This window comes from Hibiscus syriacus, unplaced genomic scaffold (genome assembly GCF_006381635.1).
Source record: "Hibiscus syriacus cultivar Baekdansim isolate YM2019G1 unplaced genomic scaffold, ASM638163v2 tig00110201_pilon, whole genome shotgun sequence".
Classification (NCBI taxonomy): domain Eukaryota; kingdom Viridiplantae; phylum Streptophyta; class Magnoliopsida; order Malvales; family Malvaceae; genus Hibiscus; species Hibiscus syriacus.
Window position 1 is genome coordinate 1,821,580 of NW_024062624.1, and position 25,334 is coordinate 1,846,913.

Consider the following 25,334-nt stretch of genomic DNA (forward strand, 5'->3'; position numbering starts at 1 on the left):
TTTATCATTTCAATACCGGTTTTGTCATAGTTTTACCTGTTATATCGTTTTGGATCGACACATTTTTAATTTAGATCGACACGAACCGACAAGTTAAGTTTGCCGGTTGCATAATTTTTTAATATTTCTTCATGACTTAGACCTACTACATTATTATTATTAGTCAACATTTCCGGTAGCGCTAAACCAAATTTATTAAATATCTTTTAATGTATCTGGTAACGCCGTATATTAATCCGCCTTTCCTGAGACAATCCTAGCTTATTATAGCTTTGGTTTAACAAAAGGCACCGATTTCTGGAACACCAGCAAAATCACAATTCCAACTTGTTTTCTTATTTTTCTTTTAAATTTCGGGGTTTTCTTAGTGCATAAGCCATTAAAAAAGTCAAAATAACTGTAAACTATCATTTTCATTGTAATGGAGACTGAAAAACATTGGTTTCATCTATTGTTATATTTTCTTCCTAGTTGTTGATCCACCAACCGACACCAACAAAATCACATTAATTAATTAAATTCCGCCATGGTTTTTGTTGCTAAAAGCATTAGAATTTGTGTTACAGAAATCCGATTGGAAGGCCTTAACTTCTATATCGTTTGGACTCTCCATGTTTCACGAAGTACCTTTATCTAAAACTCGAGTCTGACACTTGAATAAGGAGATATGATTTCTAAGAATTTGAAATATATGGTTTTTTTTTTAAATCAAACCGTATACGTGTCGAGATACTTCCTCGTGTGCATGAGTAGTATAGCATTGATAAAACATGTTACAACCAGTAGAACAGTGGAGGTACGTTCTCATTATTCAGTGCTTAATCAGCACTACCAAATACCAAGAGGAAACTAGAGGCGACCTTGTCAACGTTCTTTGAAATGATGCAACTTAACATATTACAACTTCAAACAAGAAAAGGAACTAAAAAACCATTTGCAAGAAACTAGCAATCTCATGCGCACACCTCGGTCATATTACCTTCAGTTTCCCTAATCCTGCATGAGAACCACAAGAATTACCTAACATTAGCATAGCTCCAGCAGTCAACCATAAAACAACGGTGACATCCAATAGGAACTAGGAAGGGCGAAAAAATGAAGGATATCATGGTACATGAGATGTTTCAGGATTTGTACTTACAGTGATAGATGCAATTACCATAGCCTGCACAAATAAATTAAATAGATGAGCATTTCCGGGAAAGCAAGATCCTTCCATATAGGAATACTAAATGACAGTTGACACCATCAACATTGGAAAGAGTTCAGCTAAAACAGTAGACTTACTGGGATCTTTGTCAACTTTGATGGCATTTCCGTGGAAACTGCAGGAAACATCGGTAGCCCCATTTTTCTGGTAGTAATTGTTGAATGCAAAAGAGGCATGAGAAAGTAGAGTATTTGGCTCAAAACACTGCTGGTTAGGCTGAATTGAAGAACAGTCAGCTTTTCCAGGACCACAAGCCCAATCTAATGCAGTCTGTAAGTTCGTTTGAGAAGCCTGCCTAGAAGCAACACACCAAGTTCTACCATTTGGATCGCTACTTTTTACTGTGAAAGAATATCGGTTTATTTCATGAAATCAGATATAAAAATAAATACTGTTATGGTATATGAGATGAGATGTTCCATAACCTGATGTACTTACCGTTATAGATGCAATTACCATGGCCTGCACAAATAATAAAAAGGGATGATGGAAAGCTTTTAGACCTTGAAAAATCATGTAATTAGACTCTGCATAAAGTAATTGACTTACTAGGGTCACTATAAACTTTGATCCCAGTTCCTCCAAAACTGCATGCTTCATCAGTGAGTCCCTTTTTCTGGTAGTAATTGTTGAATGCAAATGAGGCGTGTGAAACAAGATCATTTGGTTCGAAACATTGCCCACCACCAGGCTGAAGGGCGGAACAATCCGCTTTTCCAGGACCACAAACCCAATCTAATGCCTTCTGTAAATCCGATTTTGGAGCCAGGGGAGAAGCAATGCACCAGCTTCTCCCACTTGGAGTTGGATTGGTTCCTTTTCCAGGGAACTCCAGGTTATATACAGGCGTCATGTCCGGATTAAATATACCCCAGTATCCCTCTATTTCTGATCCGTCCTTCTGGTTCTCATTAAACAAGGAGAAAATGTACACATCTACCTCTACATTAGGCCTAGCAGGTGTACCAGACATAACATGAACTTCACCAGGCATGGCAGTTGTACGAGAAACAGAGGTAACATGCTGAATCAAGTTCTTATTATAAGTCATGGCATTATCAATAGTAGAATACTTATCTCCTGGTGGACCTCTCGTACGATAGCCTGTTTCTTTAACAATAATCTTCATGTCATTGTAGTTTTGATCGGCCAAGGAAAAATGAATAGCATCTAGTTGGGCGTCAGATACCTTCCTGGTTCTTCTGAATTGATTGAGGATGGCAAAATGCACGGCATCTAACTGAGCATCAAACATGTTGTCATAACGGAAACCATTCCGATCTACAAAGGCTCGGTCGGATGGCTCAAACAGAGCAAATTTCAAAGAGGAATCGTCCTTAACAGTAAAATAAGGATATATATTGACCATAAAAGGTGATCGGTTCTCATTCAGGAATTCCAACAAAGGGTCCAAGACAAATGCAAGGTTACTATTAAAAGCCCCTTCAGAAGGTGGGAATGAATTAGATAAAACCCCAAAGGAGAGTGCAGTTGAGACCTTGATACTATCTTGGAGGTTAGACTTTTTCAATGCTGAAACGACGTTTTTCATGGCAGTCACAACCAATTTGGCTGAGTCATCAGGGCTTTCGGTCACTTCGTTACCTACAGTTATGTAGGTGATCTTAGTAGCCGGGTAGAATGGGAGGATGCTATTTTTGAGCCAGGAATCTACGTATGGTTGGGACTGGAACGCCGGTAATTCCGAATTATGAACGCCCACCGTCAATTCAATGCCGGTGTTCTTAAATGAGTTCAACACTTGGGGATCGGTATCATAAATCCTGACGTATTGAATGTTGTGGTTTTGAACCAGTTGTGCTACTTTATCAGGTGATGGAAGATTATTAGCATCCCTTCCATAGTCAACTCCTACTTTGTTTCCCCTACTCAAATCTGCCCACGGAAATTAGCATAGAAATTCAGTAAACCTTTACGTATGGAAAAACACGAATTTAACATGTATTTTCCGCCGCAAAAAACATAATATTGCATATCTTATCTACAGGGACAAAAAAGTTTTAACAAGAAATTGGCTTATAATCTTCCCTTTTTTGCTTCCTACATAATCTCAGTCAAATACGGCGGTGTTAAGTCAGTATTGCAGAAAAAAAAACACACACACACAATGAAGATAAGAAAAGGAAGGGAAACATACCTAAAAGCTGAAGCAACACAGAAACTGCTAACAAAAGCTTCAAACTCGAACACATTTTTATAATATCTTGATAATTAATGCCGAAGAGTCTTCTCCTCTGCGTTACTCTTGCTGGCTCCAAAGTTGCTTCTTATAGAGAAAATTTTTGGCTCGTGGCCCTGTAAATTCATTTAAGGTACATTGACCAAAGACGAGTCAATTTGTCAATGTATTTTGAATATTTCATATATTAAATATTAGTACGTACATTGAGCCACTTGAGGTCTAGAACGCCTGTTTTACTTTTAACAGAAATTTTAACATACTGCAGGACCAAACGTGGAAACTTCCTAAGATGCGTTTAGTTGACGGAATCTTAAAGGACGTTTTTTTTCGGAATTGTATTCTCACATTTAGTTAACGAAATCTTACATTACCGAGAATACTCTTTTTTCAATAAAGGTATTTTTTTGTTAAAATTATGAGAATGTCATTCGCTCCAAATTCTTAGGTAATATTACATTCCCACTACTTTGGACAAGAATATTCATGGACTAATGAATTATTTTTATAATGATCCTTCTAAATTCTAATTTTTTATACTTTACTCAAAATTATAAAAATAAAATATACAAAGAGTTTGATTTACTAAAATATTAATAATTTTGAGAATTTAAAATATTTTATATTTTTAATATTCAATATTTCACTATTTATAATTTTATGGATGAAAAAAATAGTATTATTATAAAAATGTAATTATTTAAAATAATATTTTACTACCATAATATTATTTTTTTATATTATATTATATTTTATATAAATAAATATGATACTTATGAACATTATTTAAAAATATATATTTAATATACTAATTATATTAATTATATATTAAATGTAATTTCTCCTCAAAAGTTAGATATTATAACGATTAAAATATTTTTATGAATTTTCATTCAAATATTTATAAATTAATATTAAAGTTTAACTTTAAAAAAAATATATTACAATAATAATTTGATAAAATATGCATTCAAATAATCTTATATTCTTCTAACCAAACACCGTAATATTACATTCCTGCTAAATAAACCAAACAAATTAATACAATATTCTCATAGTAATGTTACATTCCATTAATGATATTCTCAAAGATAATCTTACATTCCGTGAATCAAACGAAGCTTAAAGTATTCCAAAAATAACCAATATGATATGTACATCTTTGATCAGCCAGCTAAGATTGTTCTGACTTCATAAAAAATCCTGAGTTCAAAACCTTAGAAATAAATATAATAATGTTAAATAATTGATGAATTTTGGATCGGTTTTAGACTACTGACTTTTCTTCTGAGGGGGCTGCACTTAATAACTGTACCGGAGCCAATAAAAACAAAATAGGTTTTCAACTTGCACACACAGGCATTACGACCTTTATAAAATTATCTGTCATTGATGAGTTTTTTAAAGCCTACAATTTCTTTTATTCGACTCTCTATTACAAGCATAAAAAACAAAATTAAAATCAATTTTTGAAAGTCGAAGGTGAAATTATTCCATAAGAATGATTTTATTATAATTTTTTTGATAAATTTTAAATCAAATCATAATCCTACCTAGAGATGAGGGGAAATGAGACTCTATGGAAGGAAGTAGAGTGCTCCTAGTAGGTTTAGAACCCATAACTTAAAGGGAAATGAGAAAATAAAGATAAACAACTTATCCAACAGATCAAATATGCTTACTCAATTATTTTATTAAGCTAAATTCGATGTTAAGAAAAGTGAGCATCAAAGCATGGGGTGTCGTCGGCAATATAATGAGTTAATATAACCATTTTTATGAAATAGATTTAGACTCAATTTCTAACCTTCCCTGACTCTTCCAAGTCAACACTTTGCAATTATTGCTCTATCTAATTGTGGGTACTGCAAATTGTGTACATGGTTTAAAGATTTTCCTGCTGAGGAACCTGTTAAAGACGACACTGCTCAAGTGAGCCAAGTCCCTATACAAACCAAGACTATCCTCATTCAGTGCCCCGATCTCTGATGTATGATGCTAAGAATTTATGCTTCCTCTTCACAAGAAAAATTAGTACTATATGAATTTATATACACCAAATAAACAGAACTACCATAAAAAATTAGGAGGCTAGAATCAGATAATAATAGTGAATTTCGTAATACCAACAGTAAAACTTGCATTAACAAATACATAAGAAATCGTTTTAAGAACAAATACAAACAAAGACTATCCTCGTGCATTAACAAATACATTTCGGGTTCGAGCAGTAACGTTTGCAATATATATATATATATATATATATATATATATTATCAGTGATTAAGAAATATTTTAAATATATTTTATCTTATAATCACCCAAATTATTAAAAAAGAATAACACAAGTTCTTCGTTAACATCTACAATGTAAAAACATATAGCCTAATTATCTGATGGGTCCTTGCTACAATGATTAGTATATTTCTGCTTAAGCTTCAAGTTCAAAGGAATTTGACTGCATTCATTCACTTGTAGATCTCTAATGGCAGTTTCAGTATCATCTTCAAAGTTGGGAAACTATTCAAATAGGAACTCGATCAACTATTTTGTCAAGTCCAATGCATAAAAGAACAAGATGAATTATCTATGTGAGTGATAGAAAGGAATTAAGATAATCAAATTTAAAAACGATAATGTCATATAAATGTATTTTCTTGAGAAGATGATAATAATTTTGTAATAAATGATAGTAAAATGATTGAATATTCGATTTTTTTATCAAAAGTTGGGTGTACAAATGTAATAGTGAACGGTGACGAATTCTTCACAAGATTGAAAAATTAAATTTAACTTGATGTACAAATGTAATAGTGGTATAAATTTTATTCATATACTTTTTAAATTTCAATTTCAATTTTAATAACATAGAAAAAATATAATTAAATTACATATATAATTTAAAATCATCAAAGTGAAGAATATGAATTAAATACGAAGAATACGAATCAAATGTAGAAATAACATATAAAATATGGATTAATGATTAAATTTAATTTAACAAATTTTATATATTATTTTAGATAATGATTAAAATTTTAAAAATATAAATACTAAAAGTAACCAAATTAAAGTACATGTCTAAAACAAGTTTATGCATTTATATATAATACAAATACTAATAATATATTTTTCTATGTTTTAATATATGAATTAATAAAAAAATTAATTTCATTTGATAAATTTTAACCATTCAATGACATAATTTGAAAGAAAAAAAGAGCATGTTTTGCTTATTACAAGGAGGTATTATTTTTACTTAAATTTTTATTTATCTTTCTAATATCAAATTTATATTTATATTGATTTTTCTCTATATTATAATAAACTGTTTTAAAATTCATATTATTACTATTATTATTTAATATTATTATTATTATTATTTTAAAGGCATTACTTGCATATTGAACGTAATATAATTATATTTATTTGATTTAAAGTAAGAAGTTTGATTTATAATTATATTTAATTAATTTATAAGTGAATTTCAATTTATAATTATTTTTTATTTTTTATATTTTAATTAATTGTTTGATATGAAAAAATCTAATACGGGAGTGTTTGAGTGAGCATGGTTAAATGAGTGAAACATTTCTTTGAATGTTTAACTTTTATAATTTCGTCATATTATTTTTTTAAAATCATAGAATTGAACTATATTTTTTCTATATGAGTTAATTTATATATAATAGAAATATTAATTTATATATCAATTTATAATGAAAGCTCAAATACTCGCTCACAATCATTGATGTTCGAACTTGAGACCTCTAGAAATAACAACCATCTCTTTAATAACTTGGTTCAAGCAACTAAGATGTAAGAATTGAATTCAAAGTTTATGCATAATACAAACAGTAGTAATAAAATGACTAATCTTTGGAAACAAGTAACATAGTTTTAACCTAAGGTGCCGTTTGGATGGGGAATGTGGGATTCCTCAGGAATAGAATCTACATTCCCCCGTTTGGTTGGTCGGGAATATCATTCAAGGTAATATTTTATTACCAATAGTTGATTTTTTATGATATATTATCGGGAATGTTATTACCTCCATTCTCTTAGGTATTATAACATTACTGACGTTTAGGACTAAAATACCCTTAAATTTTTTTTCTCTCAAAAATATAATTCCTGTCATTGAATAATAAAAATTCTACGAAGGTTAAATTACAAATTTATCCTTAAACTATTTTAGATTTACAAAAAAGTCTAACTAAAATTTTATATGAAGTTCAGGGATTAAAATAAAATTTTTTCCCTTTTATTAAATTTTTTTATATTTTTTATTTTGTAAAAAAATTATATAAATTTTATGAATTTAATTTTTTTAAAGAAAATATATAAATATTTTTTAACTTGTAATATTATACAAATATATAATAATGACAATTTGATCAAATATACATTCCAATAATCTTTTATTTCTTTAACCAGACATGATAATCTTACATTCCTGTTAAACTAACCAAACAAAAAATACAACATTCCCAGTAATTTTATTTACTGATAATCTTTTATCCCCACTAATAATCTTACATTCTGTGAACCAAATACATCTTAAATTTTAACAACGGTAGATCTCGGGGTATGAGATGCATAATATAATGGAACCGGATGTACATAGATCCAAATATCAAAGATAATTGGATCCATTGATGTCTTAACGGACCCGAGATAGTTTACTCGTCTTCCCACGCAACGTTGTAGCTCATCTCTTCAAACTCTTAATCCTGCTGAATGTCTCAATCTTTATAACACCAAATCCGAAGCACAACTTTCCAACAAAGCCAAATCCTGCAGACTCCATGAGACGATGCTCGCGTAGAAAATAAATAATATAATATAATTTTGCAAAATCGAAGCTAAAACTCGAATGCTCAATGGGGAACAAGATCGCTCGAACGACTCAAGTCTCGGCGACTGAGTTTTACCTGCACGACCTGCCGTCTACGTACAATTTGGTGCTGAAGGAGGTTCTCGGCCGGGGCCGATTCTTCAAGTCGATCCTGTGTAAGCACGACGAAGGGCTCGTCCTCGTTAAGGTCTACTTCAAACGAGGCGATTCCATCGATCTCCGTGAGTACGAGCGCCGTCTAGTTCACATCAAAGAAATATTCCGGTCACTTGACCACCCCCATGTTTGGCCCTCCCAGGTCACCGGTTTTCTCTTAATTCTTCTCTTTTTATAAACAATCCTGGATTCTTAGTGTTTGATTTGAATTTAGCTTAGACCCGACTTAAATTCAATGATATAAAATTTTATTGCCGGACCTATCTACATAGCATTAATTCATGAGATTGAGATTGAGATTATCCCATTGATTTTTTTTTTTAAATTTTATATCCGGCGCTCTTCTGATTGTAATGGCTGGTTTTCGTACAGTTTTGGCAAGAAACAGATAAGGCAGCATATTTATTAAGGCAATATTTTTTCAACAATCTACATGATCGATTAAGTACTCGGCCCTTTTTGAGTCTCGTTGAAAAGAAGTGGTTAGCATTTTAGGTCTGTCTCCATTTCTTCCCCTTTGCATTTTACTCTCTTAGGTTTTGAAGAGTGAAGTTCGTCTCATATTTTCTATTTTCGTGGTGTTGTAGTTGCTTCTTGCAGCGAAGCAGTGCCATGAGAAGGGGATATGCCATGGTCAGTTAAGTTAGTTACAAAGGAATTTATTTCGTTTATCTTCTGATTTAATGTGTATGATGTTTTTAATAGTTGTACTTTCAAATTTGTTTTAGGTGATATTAAGTGTGAGAATGTGTTGGTTAACCCGTGGAACTGGGTTTATCTAGCTGATTTTGCCTCATTCAAGCCTACATATATTCCTTACGATGACCCTTAGGATTTCTCCTTTTTCTTTGACACTGGAGGAAGAAGGCTGTGTTCTTGCACCGGAGGTTGATTCTGGTTTCACTTATTTTATTGCTGCATGTTTCTTTGTTTTGTTAGTTTCCCGTGATAGATGTTTTGATGAACAGTCTCGTGTTCTAATTGTATCGTACAAGCATGAAGTGCCATCTAAATTACTGACATATGAGTTTTTGTATTTGAACCTTTCACTTTGACTAGCAATTTGGGTCTATTCTTTTAGAAGTGAAACTGAACTTGAATTGATCTTCTGAAATTACTGCTCACAAACAACCAAGTTTGGATATATACTTTGATGCCAAAATAGCTCTATGGTTTATGAAATCTCTTAATGAGTATTGTCAATTACTCTTGCAGTTTACTTATATGTTACTCTGACTTAGGTGTGAGTTTTGGACATGGGTATGTTTAACTTTTTCCAAGATTTCCATGTACTTGGAGGGTCCACAAAGCATCATATTGCCATATCTATTTTGACTATGTGTTGAACACAAGTGCTAGACACAGATACATCAAGAAAAATGAAGGGTTGGAGTAGCATAGGTTTATTTGCACCCTTTAATTTTTTGTTCTAAACTTACTTGTACAAGGAAGTAGGTTTGATAAGGGTTGACAGTTGTGCGAAATTGGTGATTGGATTCTTTTCTGTTTATGTTGAGCTCAAAAAAAGAATTGATGCAATGTTTTGCCTGTTTATGTGGTTATTAGTTTGATTCAGGAAATGGTTTAGGGCCATCTCTCATAAAAGAACCATTTTTTTCTTTTCCTCCCCAATGACTACATCTGTCTAGCTTAATTGATAATTGATCAATTAGGCAGTTCCTACTGATTTTGGTTCTATTTTGATATACATGTCTAGCTTAAGACATGATAATTACTACATGTGAATCACGTGTTGACGTGTCTGGTTTTTGACACATGTTTTGTAGTTTTAGTATTTTGTGCAGCTGGGTAATTGTTTGGTTATAATATGTTAATTATATCGTGTTCACCTATACATAAAACATGTCTTATTTAAGTTTCAGCACTATACTTGAAGAGAGATCATATTATATTCTGTGTATGGCATGTGCTTCTATTTTTTCAATTATATTGGTCAATAAATTCCACGGAATATAATGATTATGTTTTCTTCAATAAATTCCACGGAATATAATGATTATGTTTTCTTAGTTTCGATACTGATTTTCCCTATTTCTATGTAGAGATTTTATGAGCATGGAGGTGAAATGCAGGTTGCCCAAGATGCACCTTTGAAGCCATCTATGGACATCTTTGCTATTGGGTGAGCTTTCTTAATATAGTTTTTTTTGGAAACTAAACTACTAAAATTGTTTTTCTTTTTCAAAGACATTCCAATCTCTTATCTGGAACCATATATTACTAAATAAATGATTGGTGGGAGATTATTACATTATAAACTACTGTACATTGTATATACCGCTTATCTGTACTATTCATTCTAAAGATATTAGCTTACCAACTGATAAGATTGAACATGTTCTGACTGTTTTGAGTAGTATCGCCTGATGTTAAGTCCTCTAGTGAGGTAATGACTGCTGTGAAATTTTGTTTCTTCTAGGTTTCTAAGTCCTTTTGGTATAGTTTGATCTTTCATGAGGAAATAGTGGTTTCAATCTACTTGTTTTTAACAAAATGTAAATTCCATATCATTTTTTGTCTTACAATATCATAATATGCGCTTGCTATACAACTGTTTAGATGTGTAATTGCGGAGGTTTTCCTTGAGGGCCAGCCACTGTTTGAACTTTCTCAGCTTCTTGCGTATCGCAGAGGGCAATATGATCCTAGTCAACATCTTGAAAAGGTGATTATTTCTTTCCCTGCCTTTCTACTTGATGCATTTTCTATCCCTTTCCACTGATTTTTTCTTCTTCATATTGAGTTTTATTTGATCTTATTGCTGCTATTTACTTGCCTGCACAAGACTACTATCAGTGCAATTCTTGTTAGTCGTAAGAAGTTATTCTCACTTTCTTCATTTTAAAATCAGTTCAACTGACAAGCCAAAGCGTTTAATTAGTTTCGTGATAATTAAAAATAATATTTATTGATCAATTTTCGAATGAGATTAAAACTTTAACACTGCAGGTATGTTAATAAATATTAAATAATTGAATGCGTTTATATTAACGATAGCTTTTGAATATATAGGGTTTCTTAAATTTTGTTTAATTAATTTTCCTTAAAATGATGTTAGATGCATAATTCTGATGTTGAGATGGTGAATGTTTCAAAAGTCAAATTTGGAGCTTGACAAGTTAAATTATAGTAGGACCATCTTCAAAGCATAGCGTCTTCAAGACCTCAATCGTATAAACTGGGTTGAAACTTGACTCTTGAGAGGGGGGATACGTGGGTCACGTTCAAACATGGCTCGGTCATGTGGGCGTCATGCGTGCGTGGCAAGGTGACATGGCACGATAGGATTGGTTGTTTCTTGGAATTTTTAGAACATTGATGGAATGATGAGGGGTCGAAGCAGAGGGATATCTTTTCATAACCAAAATTAAGTACCTAATTGTACAATAAAAAACAAAATCAAGTGTTTCTACTTTTTAAATAAATTATTTTTCTTTTAATGTTTTCTAAAACATAATATTAAACGTAAAAGTAGAAGAAAAGAATGTGGGCAATAGGACAGAGTGAAAAGAAAATTAAAAAAAAGGAAAAAAAAAAGAGGGGACTTGGAAGGGTCATGGGGCTTATGGGTTGCTAAAATAAAGGCGGACCTAACTGGTAGTAAGCAAAATGGACGGTTGACAGATCATCAAATCAACATATTCAATGCCCATTCAATCTTTTCACCGTTACCAAATCTCATTTCATTCACCCCGTTTCTCTCTTCCCCAATACCACAAATTCACCCTAATAAAACCATCTTTATATCCCACCCACCCCCCCCCCCAAAAAAAAAAAACAAAAACCAACCATGTCGTGGATAGATGAACATTTGATGTGCGACATTGATGGCACTGGCCAACACCTCTCCGCCGCTGCTATCGTTGGCCACGACGGCAGTATCTGGGCTCAGAGCTCTAACTTCCCCAAGGTCATAATCATATATAATCCTTATTCATTAACATTATTTGATCTTTACATCGTCAATATCATCGATTCTTTATTATCTGATTGCAGTGCCAGGCCAAGGAGATCACTGACGTCATGAAGGATTTCGACGAACCCGGCCACCTTGCACCTTGGTGGTACTAAGTTTATGGTCATCCAGGGTGAGCCTGGTGCTGTCATTCGTGGAAAAAAGGTGAATAATATTGATGTACAAATAACACTAACTATTCCGACTTGAAAAATCTCAAACTGTGGATTTTTTTTCTGGGGGGTCTGGGCAGGGTTCAGGAGGAGTCACCATTAAGAAAACTGCACAGGCTCTGGTGTTTGGGATCTATGAAGAACCGGTGACTCCAGGGCAATGCAACCTGGTTGTGGAGAGGTTGGGCGATTATCTTGCCGAACAGGGTCTGTAGTCGACCACCTAGCTATCAATATCCAGTGCCTTCATTTCCCTTTTTTAAAAGTTTGTAAGTCTTTAGGTTTCAAGTAATTTTATGGATACATCTGCCTGTTTTATTTCTTTATTATTGTTGGGTTTTATTTGTATTTGTAATCCCCCATCGGCCATCGGTGATTGTGGGGTTTTGGGTTTTGTTTATTTGGGGTGGCACTATTTGATGCCATTATATATATAATGAACGTTAGAACTTTGAATATGCCCCATTTATTGTATGAACCAATATGATAGGATCATATTTCATGTTCCTTGCTGCCATTTTTTTCCTGTTCCACATTTTGACTTGTAATTTTCGAAAATATATGGATTTTCTATTCCTTCAGGAAAGATTATGATAAAGCTTCCTCCTACTTCCTTCACGTCCTATATATTGGAACTCTGTTAACTGCTGATTGCTTACGTGCATGGCCTAATTTATTATGGACTTTAATCTTCTTAAAGAGGCTAAACTTAGCCTCTCCTTGGCCCAAATGCCTTCGCCTTCGATGGCTGTAGTTTGAATTTTGGAGTGCTTTAGACCCCAACTTAAAACATAAATCTTTCGTTTCTTCACTTGTAAATTTTTATACTATAACTTTATAACAAAATTATATATATATATATATATATTTACTCGTATATATCTGAAATAATGAGATTAAAATTTATACATTAAAAAAAGACTCCTCGTTTATATATAAAATATATAATCAATTCTTTCTTGCATATTTTTTTTTCATTTCTCATACATATTTACAGAGGAAGCAATCCATTTACATTAGTGAAGAATTTAAGTAATAATATATGTAGTAATATTTTTATGATTTATACTTTGACAACCAAATCGTAATATATCATTTTTATTCATAAAGATAATGCACATGACATGAAGGTGTGAAACAAACAAAAATTGTTTTAGTTTTAAAATAGTGGAAATGGATCTCTTCTCATTTGTACATACTGAATATAATAAATAAAAAGTTCAATTTACTATAAACGGTTATTATATCAATTAAAATTAATATAAGCTAAGGAAAAAATAGTGTTAAGTAATCTGATTCATATTTTTTAAAGTTTATTTTGCAATCCTTATCGTTGAAACAAAATTTTATTTTCCTTTGTATTCATAAAACCAAAGTATAAAGTATTTACTAATTAACTACAAAACTATAAGTTTAATTAAATAAATTCAATATATATATATATATATATATATAACCACTAGTTTTCGATTTCTTAATCGACTAATCCGGACCAGGTACTACAAAGGCAAAGACAACCTTTTCAACCCAGTTTGCTCTATTCACAAATGTTAGGGTTGAAATACTGAACTTGCTTAAAGAATCTAGTACCTCATCCTATTAGACTAATTGGTTGATGATAGATAAATTCAATATTAAATGCTAAAAAAAATTGCTTCGCGAAGGAAAGAAATGGTTGGGCATAAATAATAAATGAGATATCATTTTTCTAGAAATGGAACTGAATGGACCCCAAAACCATAAGAATTGCAAAGCGAGTTGAGAACTACATGGGCCATACATTGGGTGTGGTGTTAGGAATATAAATAAATCTGTCATTCAATTCAACCTATCTTATGATCCATCCTTGTACACTGACGCTGCATCTTTCCATGGGTCTCACTAGACTAGGGCTGGCAATTATCCATTCCACTCACCCGCCCCCCGAATAAATGGATGAAAATCCGTTGTGAAACGGATGATTGACGAGTGATGGGTCGGGTCGGATATGGATGAAATTTTTTTGATCCATCACCCGATGAAAATGTCTAATTTTTTAATATTGGTTTTATCCCTATTGATACTAGGATGGAGAGGACTTTTGAGAAGTGATAGTTTGTTGATGAAGATTTGAAGATTATATTTGGTGTACAAGACTATATATGATGCATCTATTAACTTGAAAAATGTATCACAAACATAGTGCACTAGACTATATAAATTGTGTTCCATTTTATTTTTGTTTGAATTTGATGAAAATTTATTGTTCATGTTTTGGTTTCTATGAATGTTTGAGTATCAATATTTTGTTTCTATGAATGTTAGAAGAATTTGAGCTTAGGATGTAAAAATAGATTTTGTTCATAGTATCATCCATTTCTCATCCGCTTCACCTGCGGATTATGGATGGAGCGGATATGGATGAAATTTTTTGTGGGAGATAGATGGTGTGGATGGAGATTTGGACCGCGGGTGATGGGACAGATGAAGCTCCACCCGACACATCTCCGATCCATTGCCAGCCCTACACTAGACCTACAAAATTTTAAATTTTAAAAGTACATTTTATTTTTAAAAATATTTCATTTATCAAACATTATTTAAAAGTACAACTTAAATTATTTTTATTAATATAAGAAGATTATAAAATAAAATTTATTTTAAAAACTTCAATCGTTTAACAATAAATGTTTAAATATTCATACTCAAACTTTATCTAAATATTTTTATTATACTCAAACTCATACATGTGTCTTTTTTTTCACCGAATTATAATTGGGAACAACTAAGAGCTCAAATAAAATGGATTTCTTGTCTCTTTTTCCTTTAATAATTTGCATTAGTATAATGGAGCTTAGCTGTTTTTGTTTGCCACGACTCTTTCCAGTTGCTTTTTGATAGAATAATTAAAAATAGCAAATAATTAGTAACTGAATAAATTATAACCATTTTTCTTTTGTATTTTGTACCAAAGTACCAAAGAGGAGAGATTGTTATGTAATAGCTTCTCTGCCAGTAATAAAGAAAATCCAATTATATTTAAAATGTTTTTTAATATTTTAACATGATCTCATAATATATTTTGTTTTAAATTTAAATAAAATCCACACTCATAATAATATAACGTTTCCTTCTTCTTTTTTTCAATTTTAAATTTATGTCTTAAAGTTACGACAAAAAAAAAAGGAATTTGCATTTGTCGATTCAGTCAAAATACTTTCCCAGCCTTCATTTTGTTTTCTTAAAGAAAACACAACAGAACTTCATCAAAGAAGAAGAAGAAGAAGAGATTCGAGTGAAGTAGAGGAAGGAGAAAATGTCGTGGCAAACGTATGTAGATGATCACTTGTTGTGTGAAATCGAAGGCAACACTCTGTCTACCGCAGCCATCATCGGTCAAGACGGAAGCGTTTGGGCCCAGAGCTCCAATTTCCCTCAGATTGTTTTCTTCTTCTTTGAAGTTCTTCCTCCCTATTCCCCCCTTCCCTTTGATTTATCATTTTTTACCTTTTCCCGTTTCCAAAGCAGTTGAGTAAAGAGATCCGATTCCTGTGGTTGAATTTCGCTTTTGCATGATTTATTAGCTGATCTGGTTTGCTCCCTAAGGATTGGTATTTGTTCAAATTTGCTGAAAGCAAAACTGAGGCCTTTTTCCTCTTCTCCAAAGTTTAACTTTGGCTATGATTTATTAGTTTATGTTTTATGCGGTATTGAGAGATTTGCTTTTTCATGCGTGTAAATTATAAGATTCCTTATGATTTCCGGGTTTGTTTCTATTTGTCCGTTTTGTAAGAATTAATCATCGTTTCAATAAAATGAAATAAGTTGTGCTGATGGATCTCTGCAAATGACCATGACCATAAGCAATGATGATATAGGTAACAACTGAGTGAAATATTTCTGCTAATACTGTCTATTCGATTTTAAAGGTAGTTTTTGTGTGTGTGTGTGATTTAAAGAAAGGTTATGTTTTGCTATTTTTTTGTGTGATAAACATACTATTATTGTTTGTTGGCTGGCTTAAATACATAAAAAGGTGTTTAACCTATATCCGTTTTTTTTAGTTTAGTGCTTAATGATTTATTCTGTTATTCAAATTGGGTCAAGATGTGAGACCGTTAGTTTTCTCCATTAAGTGATAAGTGTCACAATCTCGTAATTTTGATTTTTTTTAATATTAAAAAATATTATTATATTTATAAAAAAAACTCTTATTTCTTTTAAATTTCAAAAAACCCTCAAAAACCCTAAAATCCTAAAATTAAACCATCGCCGCCACCTTTTATGGTCACGACCACCGCCGCCAATGTAGTCATTGTCATCATCCTAGTTATAAGTCGTCTAAGTTGTCGTCGATTGGCCGTCAAAATCGCTTGGGATTACGATTTTCATCTTAGGGTTTGCGGGGTATAAAACGTCGATTCGCCGTCGATCGGCCGTTGATCAGTCATAATTTCATAAGTTTTGGTCGTCGAGAAAGGTGAGGTTGGGTGGAGCTTCCTCGACTGCAAAGGGCAGCATGGGTTTAGGGGTTGAAATGAAGATTTTTAAAGTTTTGGGGTTATTTCAAAATTTTGTAGTTTCTTTTTAAAAAATATATAATTTTATTTTTTAAAATTTTATATAAAATTTTTAAAATTATTAGATTGTGACACGTGTCACTTAACGACGGTCTGTCACGAATTGCCTCATTTTGAATAACAGAATGAAACGTCAGGCATCAAACTGGAACAAAATAAACGTTATACACTAAACTGGAAAAACGGGCATAGGTTGGACACCTTTTGTATATTTAGGTCTTTCTTGGTTCTATGGCGATTTCAGTTCAAGCTTGAAGAAATCTCTGCCATTATAAATGACTTTGCTGAACTTGGATCACTTGCCCCCACCGCATTATACCTTGGTGGCACAAAATCCATGGTAATCCAAGGTGAACCCGGAGCTGTTATTCGAGGGAAAAAGGTGATGTTCTCCATTTCTTCCAAGTTTTATTTTGTCTATAAAACTGAAAAATCTCACGCTGAAATGCATTTTTACATTGTGTTGGATGCAAAGAGATTTGTCATTTATACATTTTGTTCCAAGCATAATTTTAATACATGAAGCATCTAAGAAAGTGTTATTATCTACTTGTTTTATGACACTGCAAAATCTCATATCTACTTCGTTTGCAATCGGCATTTGCCGTTTACATTTTTATATGCAGCTGTTATATTGTGTCCCCAAACCCTGATATTCCTTAGGGGATTGTATTTTCTCCAGATAGAGAAATCTTGAGGAAGGAAAGGAGGGGTGTGGAAGGAGAGTTATATGGCCACTACTGCATAACTTTTCGTGCTATTGGTTTTATTCGGTGGTTGCATTCTGAGCCTTTTGTCATTTGAATTTCAGGGACCTGGAGGTGTTACTGTTAAAAAGACCAATCAAGCCTTGATCATCGGGACCTATGACGAGCCAATGACTCCTGGCCAGTGCAACATGATTGTTGAAAGGCTGGGTTATTATCTCATTGACCAGGGTCTTTAATTTCTTTGGTGTGCCTTAATCTTCGCATTTCTTCTTGGCTTCTTTTTTCTATACGAAAATACATCGGCCACTTCCCGTAGTAATGGTTGGATGCAGTTAAATTAACAGTATTACTAGTATTTAAAGTCACGGGGAACCTTTATCCAGAAACAATAGGCTTAATTTTTGTAACAGTTTTATGCTTGTGATCTTGCTTTGGTTCTGTACTTGTTTAATGAATGGTATTATGATCAAGATTGTGGAGTGAGGTACTTTGGTCTATATTTACAAAGAATTCCGCCATGAATTTTGTTGCTAAAAGCATTAGGATTTGTGTTACAGAAATCCGATTGGAAGGCCTTAACTTCTATATCGTTTGGACTCTCCATTTTTCACGAAGTACCTTTATCCAAAACTCGGGTCTGACACTTGAAAATGGAGATATGATTTCTAAGAATTTGAAATATATGGTTTTTTTTTAAATCAAACCGTATACATGTCGAGATACTTCCTCGTGTGCATGAGTAGTATAGCATTGATAAAACATGTTACAACCTGTAGAACAGTGGACGTACGTTCTCATTATTCAGTGCTTAATTAGCACTACCAAATACCAAGAGGAAACTAGAGGCGACCTTGTCAACGTTCTTTGAAATGACGCAACTTAACATATTACACCTTGAAACAAGAAAAGGAACTAAAAAACCATTTGCAAGAAACTAGCAATCTCATGCGCACACCTCGGTCATATTACCTTCAGTTTTCCTAATCCTGCATGAGAACCACAAGAATTACCTAACATTAGATTAGTTCCAGCAGTCAACCATAAAACAAAGGTGATATCCAATAGGAACTAGGAAGGGAGACAAAATGAAGGTTATCATGGTACATGAGATGTTTCAGGATTTGTACTTACAGTGATAGATGCAATTACCATAGCCTGCACAAATAAATTAAATAGATGAGCATTTCCGGGAAAGCAAGATCCTTTCATATCGGAATACTAAATGGCAGTTGACACCATCAACATTGGAATGAGTTCAGCTAAAACAGTAGACTTACTGGGATCTTTGTCAACTTTGATGGCATTTCCGTGGAAACTGCAGGAAACATCGGTAGCCCTATTTTTCTGGTAGTAATTGTTGAATGCAAAAGAGGCATGAGAAAGTAGAGTATTTGGCTCAAAACACTGCAGGTTAGGCTGAATTGAAGAACAGTCAGCTTTTCCAGGACCACAAGCCCAATCTAATGCAGTCTGTAAGTTCGTTTGAGAAGCCTGCCCCCAATCTAATGCAGTCTGTAAGTTCGTTTGAGAAGCCTGCCTAGAAGCAACACACCAAGTTCTACCATTTTGATCATTACTTTTTACTGTGAAAGAATCTCGGTTTATCTCATGAAATCAGATATAAAAATAAATACTGTTATGGTATATGTGATGAGATGTTCCATAACCTGATGTACTTACCGTTATAGATGCAATTACCATGGCCTGCACAAATAATAAAACGGGATGATGGAAAGCTTTTAGACCTTGAAAAATCATGTAATTAGACTCTGCATAAAGTAATTGACTTACTAGGGTCACTATAAACTTTGATCCCAGTTCCTCCAAAACTGCATGCTTCATCAGAGAGCCCATTTTTCTGGTAGTAATTGTTGAATGCAAATGAGGCGTGTGAAACAAGATCATTTGGTTCGAAACATTGCCCACCGCCAGGCTGAATGGCGGAACAATCCGCTTTTCCAGGACCACAAACCCAATCTAATGCCTTCTGTAAATCCGATTTTGGAGCCAGATGAGAAGCAATGCACCAGCTTCTCCCACTTCGAGTTGGTTGGTTCCTTTTCCAGGGAACTCCAGGTTATATACAGGCGTCATGTCCGGATTAAATATACCCCAGTATCCCTCTATTTCTGATTCGTCCTTCTGGTTCTCATTAAACAAGGAGAAAATGTACACATCTACCTCTACATTAGGCCTAGCAGGTGTACCAGACATAACATGAACTTCACCAGGCATGGCAGTTGTACGAGAAACAGAGGTAACATGATGAATCAAGTTCTTATTATAAGTCATGGCATTATCAATAGTAGAATACTTATCTCGTGGTGGACCTCTCGTACGATAGCCTGATTCTGTAACAACAGTCTTCATGTCATTGTAGTTTTGATCGGCCAAGGAAAAATGAACAGCATCTAGTTGGGCGTCAGATACCTTCCTGGTTCTTCTGAATTGATTGAGGATGGCAAAATGCACGGCATCTAACTGAGCATCAAACATGTTGTCATAACGGAAACCATTCCGATCTACAAAGGCTCGGTCGGATGGCTCAAACAGAGCAAATTTCAAAGAGGAATCGTCCTTAACAGTAAAATAAGGATATATATTGACCATAAAAGGTGATCTGTTCTCATTCAGGAATTCCAACAAAGGATCCAAGACAAATGCAAGGTTACTATTAAAAGCCCCATCAGAAGGTGGGAATGAATTAGATAAAACCCCAAAGGAGAGTGCAGTTGAGACCTTGATACTATCTTGGAGGTTAAACGTTTTCAATGCTGAAACGACGTTTTTCATGGCAGTCACAACCAATTTGGCTGAGTCATCAGGGCTTTCGGTCACTTTGTTACCTACAGTTATGTAGGTGATCTTAGGCTCTTAGCAGCCGGGTAGAATGGGAGGATGCTATTTGTGAGCCAGGAAACTACGTATGGTTGGGACTGGAACGCCGGTAATTCTGAATTATGAACGCCCACCGTCAATTCAATGCCGGTGTTCTTAAAGGCGTTCAACACTTGGCGATCGGTATCATAAATCCTGACGTATTGAATGTTGTGGTTTTGAACCAGTCGTGCTACTTTATCAGGTGATGGAAGATTATTAGCATCCCTTCCATAGTCAACTCCTACTCTGTTTCCCCTACTCAAATCTGCCCACGGAAATTAGCATAGAAATTCAGTAAACCTTTACATATGGAAAAACACGAATTTAACATGTATTTTCCACCGCAAAAAACATAATATTGCATATCTTATCTACAGGGAAAAAAAGTTTTAACAAGAAATTGGCTTATAATCTTCCCTTTTTTGCTTCCTACATAATCTCAGTCAAATACGGCGGTGTTAAGTCAGTATTGCAGAAAAAAAAACACACACAATGAAGATAAGAAAAGGAAGGGAAACATACCTAAAAGCTGAAGCAACACAGAAACTGCTAACAAAAGCTTCAAACTCGAACACATTTTTATAATATCTTAATAATTAATGCTGAAGAGTCTTCTTCTCTGCGTTACTCTTGCTGACTCCAAAGTTGCTTCTTATAGAGAAAATTTTTGGCTCATGGCCCTGTAAATTCATTTAAGGTACATTGACCATGTTGATAATGCTCAAATTAGGTTAACCCACTAGTATTGGAAATATGCTCAAATTAGGTTATACCACTAGTATTGGAAATGACACCAGCTTCTCCCGCTTGGAGTTGGATTGGTTCCTTTTCCAGGGAACTCCAGATTATATACAGGTGTTATGTCCGGATAAAATATACCCCAGTATCCCTCTATTTCTGATCCGTCCTTCTGGTTCTCATTAAACAAGGAGAAAATGTACACATCTACCTCTACATTAGGCCTAGCAGGTGTACCAGACATAACATGAACTTCACCAGGCATGGCAGTTGTACGAGAAACAGAGGTAACATGATGAATCAAGTTCTTATTATAAGTCATGGCATTATCAATAGTAGAATACTTATCTCGTGGTGGACCTCTCGTACGATAGCCTGATTCTATAACAACAGTCTTCATGTCATTGTAGTTTTGATCGGCCAAGGAAAAATGAACAGCATCTAGTTGGGCGTCAGATACCTTCCTGGTTCTTCTGAATTGATTGAGGATGGCAAAATGCACGGCATCTAACTGAGCATCAAACATGTTGTCATAACGGAAACCATTCCGATCTACAAAGGCTCGGTCGGATGGCTCAAACAGAGCAAATTTCAAAGAGGAATCGTCCTTAACAGTAAAATAAGGATATATATTGACCATAAAAGGTGATCTGTTCTCATTCAGGAATTCCAACAAAGGATCCAAGACAAATGCAAGGTTACTATTAAAAGCCCCATCAGAAGGTGGGAATGAATTAGATAAAACCCCAAAGGAGAGTGCAGTTGAGACCTTGATACTATCTTGGAGGTTAAACGTTTTCAATGCTGAAACGACGTTTTTCATGGCAGTCACAACCAATTTGGCTGAGTCATCAGGGCTTTCGGTCACTTCGTTACCTACAGTTATGTAGGTGATCTTAGGCTCTTAGCAGCCGGGTAGAATGGGAGGATGCTATTTGTGAGCCAGGAAACTACGTATGGTTGGGACTGGAACGCCGGTAATTCTGAATTATGAACGCCCACCGTCAATTCAATGCCGGTGTTCTTAAAGGCGTTCAAACTTGGCGATCGGTATCATAAATCCTGACGTATTGAATGTTGTGGTTTTGAACCAGTCGTGCTACTTTATCAGGTGATGGAAGATTATTAGCATCCTGTAGACACCAAATTTTGTCCTCACCAACCAACTACACTAATGCTGCCCATGCCCCACCCATACCTGTCAGGCACCAACAAGAAGCACCATGCTGGACACCACCCATACTTGTCTCACCCATGCTGCTCCACTAAGTTGTGCAAGTCCCATAACGTGCCCATGAGTGCTCCATTATTGTTTGTTTTTCCTTCCTCTGTAAGGGTATAAAACCCAGGCACTAAAACAATGTAAGGGGGGATTTTTATTAAAAAAAACTAAGAAAAACGCTCAATGATAAAAGACAGAAAATTTTCACAGGAATAAACGTTTTTTTTCAGCAATCAAAAATACAGAGCAAAGAGGTATTCTAGTTTTTTTTTCGATTTATTTCTTCAGTTCTCAGGTTACGACAAAGGAAATAATTTAATTGTTATTGTTAGTTCTACGTTTTATGCTAATTCCATAGTATCTAAAAATAATAATAACATAAGATAGGGGAAATACCTTGCCATCGTTGGGTGTTGATTTGTGGTTTAAGGACCACCGTGTGGGGTGGTCCTTTGTTTGGTTATCGGTCGAGGCGATGAGGCTGCTCCGGTTTGTTGGTGAGCTGTTGCCGTGGGGGTAATGAGCGAAGGGAACGAGAGAAGAGGTATAAAACTTTAGGGTTCCATCGCGCAGAATGAAAATGAAAATTGGAAAAAGGGGTTTTTGTTTTGGTTCATAGTGTTCTTGAATTTAACAAGGAAAAGTTTGATTTTATTTTAATTTTGGTAAAACCACATATTAACTCCTCCTTATTTCATAGCTTTTTGCGTTTTAGTAACTGATTTTAGTTTAATCTTAGTTAGATCCATTTCTTTTCCATGTGTTACATTTAAGTCATTAGATTTAGGGTCAAATCACCTCTAAGTCCCCCTAGTCTAGCCATGTATTAGAAATATGCTCAAATTAGGTTATACCACTAGTATTAGAAATATGCTCAAATTAGGTTATACCACTAGTATTGAAAATGATGATTTTGTCCTCACTATTTAGTCTATAAATAGTAAGCAATTTCATTTATTTTTAGATATCCCAAGCAAACATTTGATTTGAAACACTCCTCTTTTTTTAGTGTTGTTTGAGTTGAGAGAAGAGCAATACCACCAAGTTCACTTCAGTTTTCGGGTGTACGAAATCTTGGAGAGCCGTGTTAAGGAGATGTTCGTCCATTGTAGCGATTACACACATCGGGACGAATTTACTTATAAGACAGTGGATTACCACGACACGGTTATCATTCTGATTGTATATTTTATTTAATATTTTTCAGTCATTACTAACGTCTCGTTTTGCAGCAGTCTATTTTATCAATAGACCAATCAATTCGTCAATGTATTTTGAATATTTCATATATTAAATATTAGTGCGTACATTGAGCCACTCGAGGTCTAAAACGCCTGTTTTACTTTTAACATAAATTTTAACATACCGCAAGACCAAACTTGGTGTGTTTGGTTCGCTGAATCTTATATTATTAAAGGAAATGTTTTTTTCGAAATTATATTATCACGTTTAGTTCACGAAATCTTATATTACCGAGAATATTTTTTTCCCAATAGTAGCATTTTTTTGTTAAAATTATGGGAATGTTATTAACTCCAAATTCTAAGGTAATCTTACATTCCCACTACTTTGGACAATAATACCTTTAGACTAATAAATTGTTTTTATAATTATTCTTCTAAATTCTGATTTTTTATATTTTACTCAAAATTATAAAAATAATAATACAAAGAGTTTGATTTACTAAAATATTGATAATTTTGAGAATTTAAATATTTTATATTTTTAATATTCAATATTTTTCTATTTATAATTTTATGGGATAAAAAATAATATTATTGTAACAAAGTAATTATTTAAAATAATATTTTACTACTATAATATTATTTTTATGTTATATTATATTATATTATATTATATTTTATATAAATAAATATGATACTTATGAACATTATTTAAAAATATAAATTTAATATACTAATTATATTAATTATATATTAAATGTAATTTCTCTTCAAAGGTTAGATATTATAACGATTAAAATTTTCATTCAAATATTTATAAATTAATATTAAAGTTTAACTTTAAAAAAATACATCACAAGAATAATTTGGTAAAGTATACATCCAAATATTCTTATATTCTTCCAACCAAATATTATAATTTTATAATGTTGTTAAACAAATCAAACAAAGTAATACAATATTCCTATAACAATGTTACTTTTTAGTAATGTATTCTCAAAAATAATATTACATGTGAACTAAACGCGTATTCCAAAAATAAACAATATGATATGTACATCTCTAATCAGCCAGCTAAGATTGTTCTGACTTCATAAAAAATCATGAATTCAAAACCTTAGAAATAAATATAATAATGTTAAATAATTGATGAATTTTGGACCGGTTTTAGACTACTGACTTTTCTTCTGAGGGGGCTGCACTTAATAACTGTGCCGGAGCCAATAAAAACAAAATAGGTTTTCAACTTGCACACACAAGTGGCAAACTCTTTCTTCATTTTTTTTATTTTGTCAAAACATGTGTTAAATATTATATTTTATTTTTATTTTCAGATCGATTTATTACGTCCTTCATAAAATTATCTGTCGTTGATGAGCTTTTTAAATCATACAATTTCTTTTATTCGACTGTCTATTACAAGCATAAAAAACAAAATTAAAATCAATTTTTGAAAGTTGAAGGTGAA

General features: G+C 33.3%; 3 protein-coding genes and 2 pseudogenes across 3 annotated transcripts; 2 read left to right on the forward strand and 3 right to left on the reverse strand.

Moving 5' to 3' along the window:
- Positions 1 to 722: 722 nt before the first annotated feature.
- LOC120218818 (glucan endo-1,3-beta-glucosidase 13-like) lies at positions 723 to 3,519 on the reverse strand. Its single transcript, XM_039215718.1, has 6 exons — positions 3,369 to 3,519; positions 1,760 to 3,106; positions 1,649 to 1,672; positions 1,288 to 1,551; positions 1,142 to 1,165; positions 723 to 996 (listed from the first exon to the last, which is right to left on the reverse strand). Coding segments are annotated over exons 1-6 (1,716 nt in total). The 5' UTR covers positions 3,424 to 3,519; the 3' UTR covers positions 723 to 994.
- A 4,599-nt stretch (positions 3,520 to 8,118) lies between these two features.
- On the forward strand, positions 8,119 to 12,828 carry LOC120218820 (annotated as a pseudogene).
- A 4,429-nt stretch (positions 12,829 to 17,257) lies between these two features.
- LOC120218920 (profilin-1-like) lies at positions 17,258 to 18,247 on the forward strand. The gene is made up of 3 exons (XM_039215806.1): positions 17,258 to 17,269; positions 17,377 to 17,514; positions 17,944 to 18,247. Exons 1-3 carry the CDS (start codon positions 17,258 to 17,260, stop codon positions 18,076 to 18,078), a joined length of 285 nt encoding a protein of 94 aa, XP_039071737.1. The 3' UTR covers positions 18,079 to 18,247.
- A 435-nt stretch (positions 18,248 to 18,682) lies between these two features.
- On the reverse strand, positions 18,683 to 21,401 carry LOC120218817 (annotated as a pseudogene).
- Positions 21,402 to 21,488: 87 nt separating this feature from the next.
- Positions 21,489 to 23,274, reverse strand: LOC120218819 (glucan endo-1,3-beta-glucosidase 13-like). Its single transcript, XM_039215719.1, has 2 exons — positions 23,079 to 23,274; positions 21,489 to 22,812 (listed from the first exon to the last, which is right to left on the reverse strand). Exon 2 carries the CDS (start codon positions 22,281 to 22,283, stop codon positions 21,498 to 21,500), a length of 786 nt encoding a protein of 261 aa, XP_039071650.1. The 5' UTR covers positions 22,284 to 22,812; positions 23,079 to 23,274; the 3' UTR covers positions 21,489 to 21,497.
- Positions 23,275 to 25,334: the final 2,060 nt, after the last annotated feature.

What these genes read in the sequence shown, in the direction of transcription:
- LOC120218818 (XM_039215718.1), bottom strand. Translation starts at nt 3,423, where the DNA reads ATGTGTTCGAGTTTGAAGCTTTTGTTAGCAGTTTCTGTGTTGCTTCAG. An exon ending in CAAAGTTTATAGTGACCCTA is followed by an intron (nt 1,673 to 1,759) that starts GTAAGTCAATTA and finishes TTATTTGTGCAG; the next exon opens with GCCATGGTAATTGCATCTAT. An exon ending in CAAAGTTGACAAAGATCCCA is followed by an intron (nt 1,166 to 1,287) that starts GTAAGTCTACTG and finishes TTATTTGTGCAG; the next exon opens with GCTATGGTAATTGCATCTAT.
- LOC120218819 (XM_039215719.1), bottom strand. Translation starts at nt 22,283, where the DNA reads ATGAAAAACGTCGTTTCAGCATTGAAAACGTTTAACCTCCAAGATAGT.
- LOC120218920 (XM_039215806.1), top strand. An exon ending in CTGTTATTCGAGGGAAAAAG is followed by an intron (nt 17,515 to 17,943) that starts GTGATGTTCTCC and finishes TTTGAATTTCAG; the next exon opens with GGACCTGGAGGTGTTACTGT.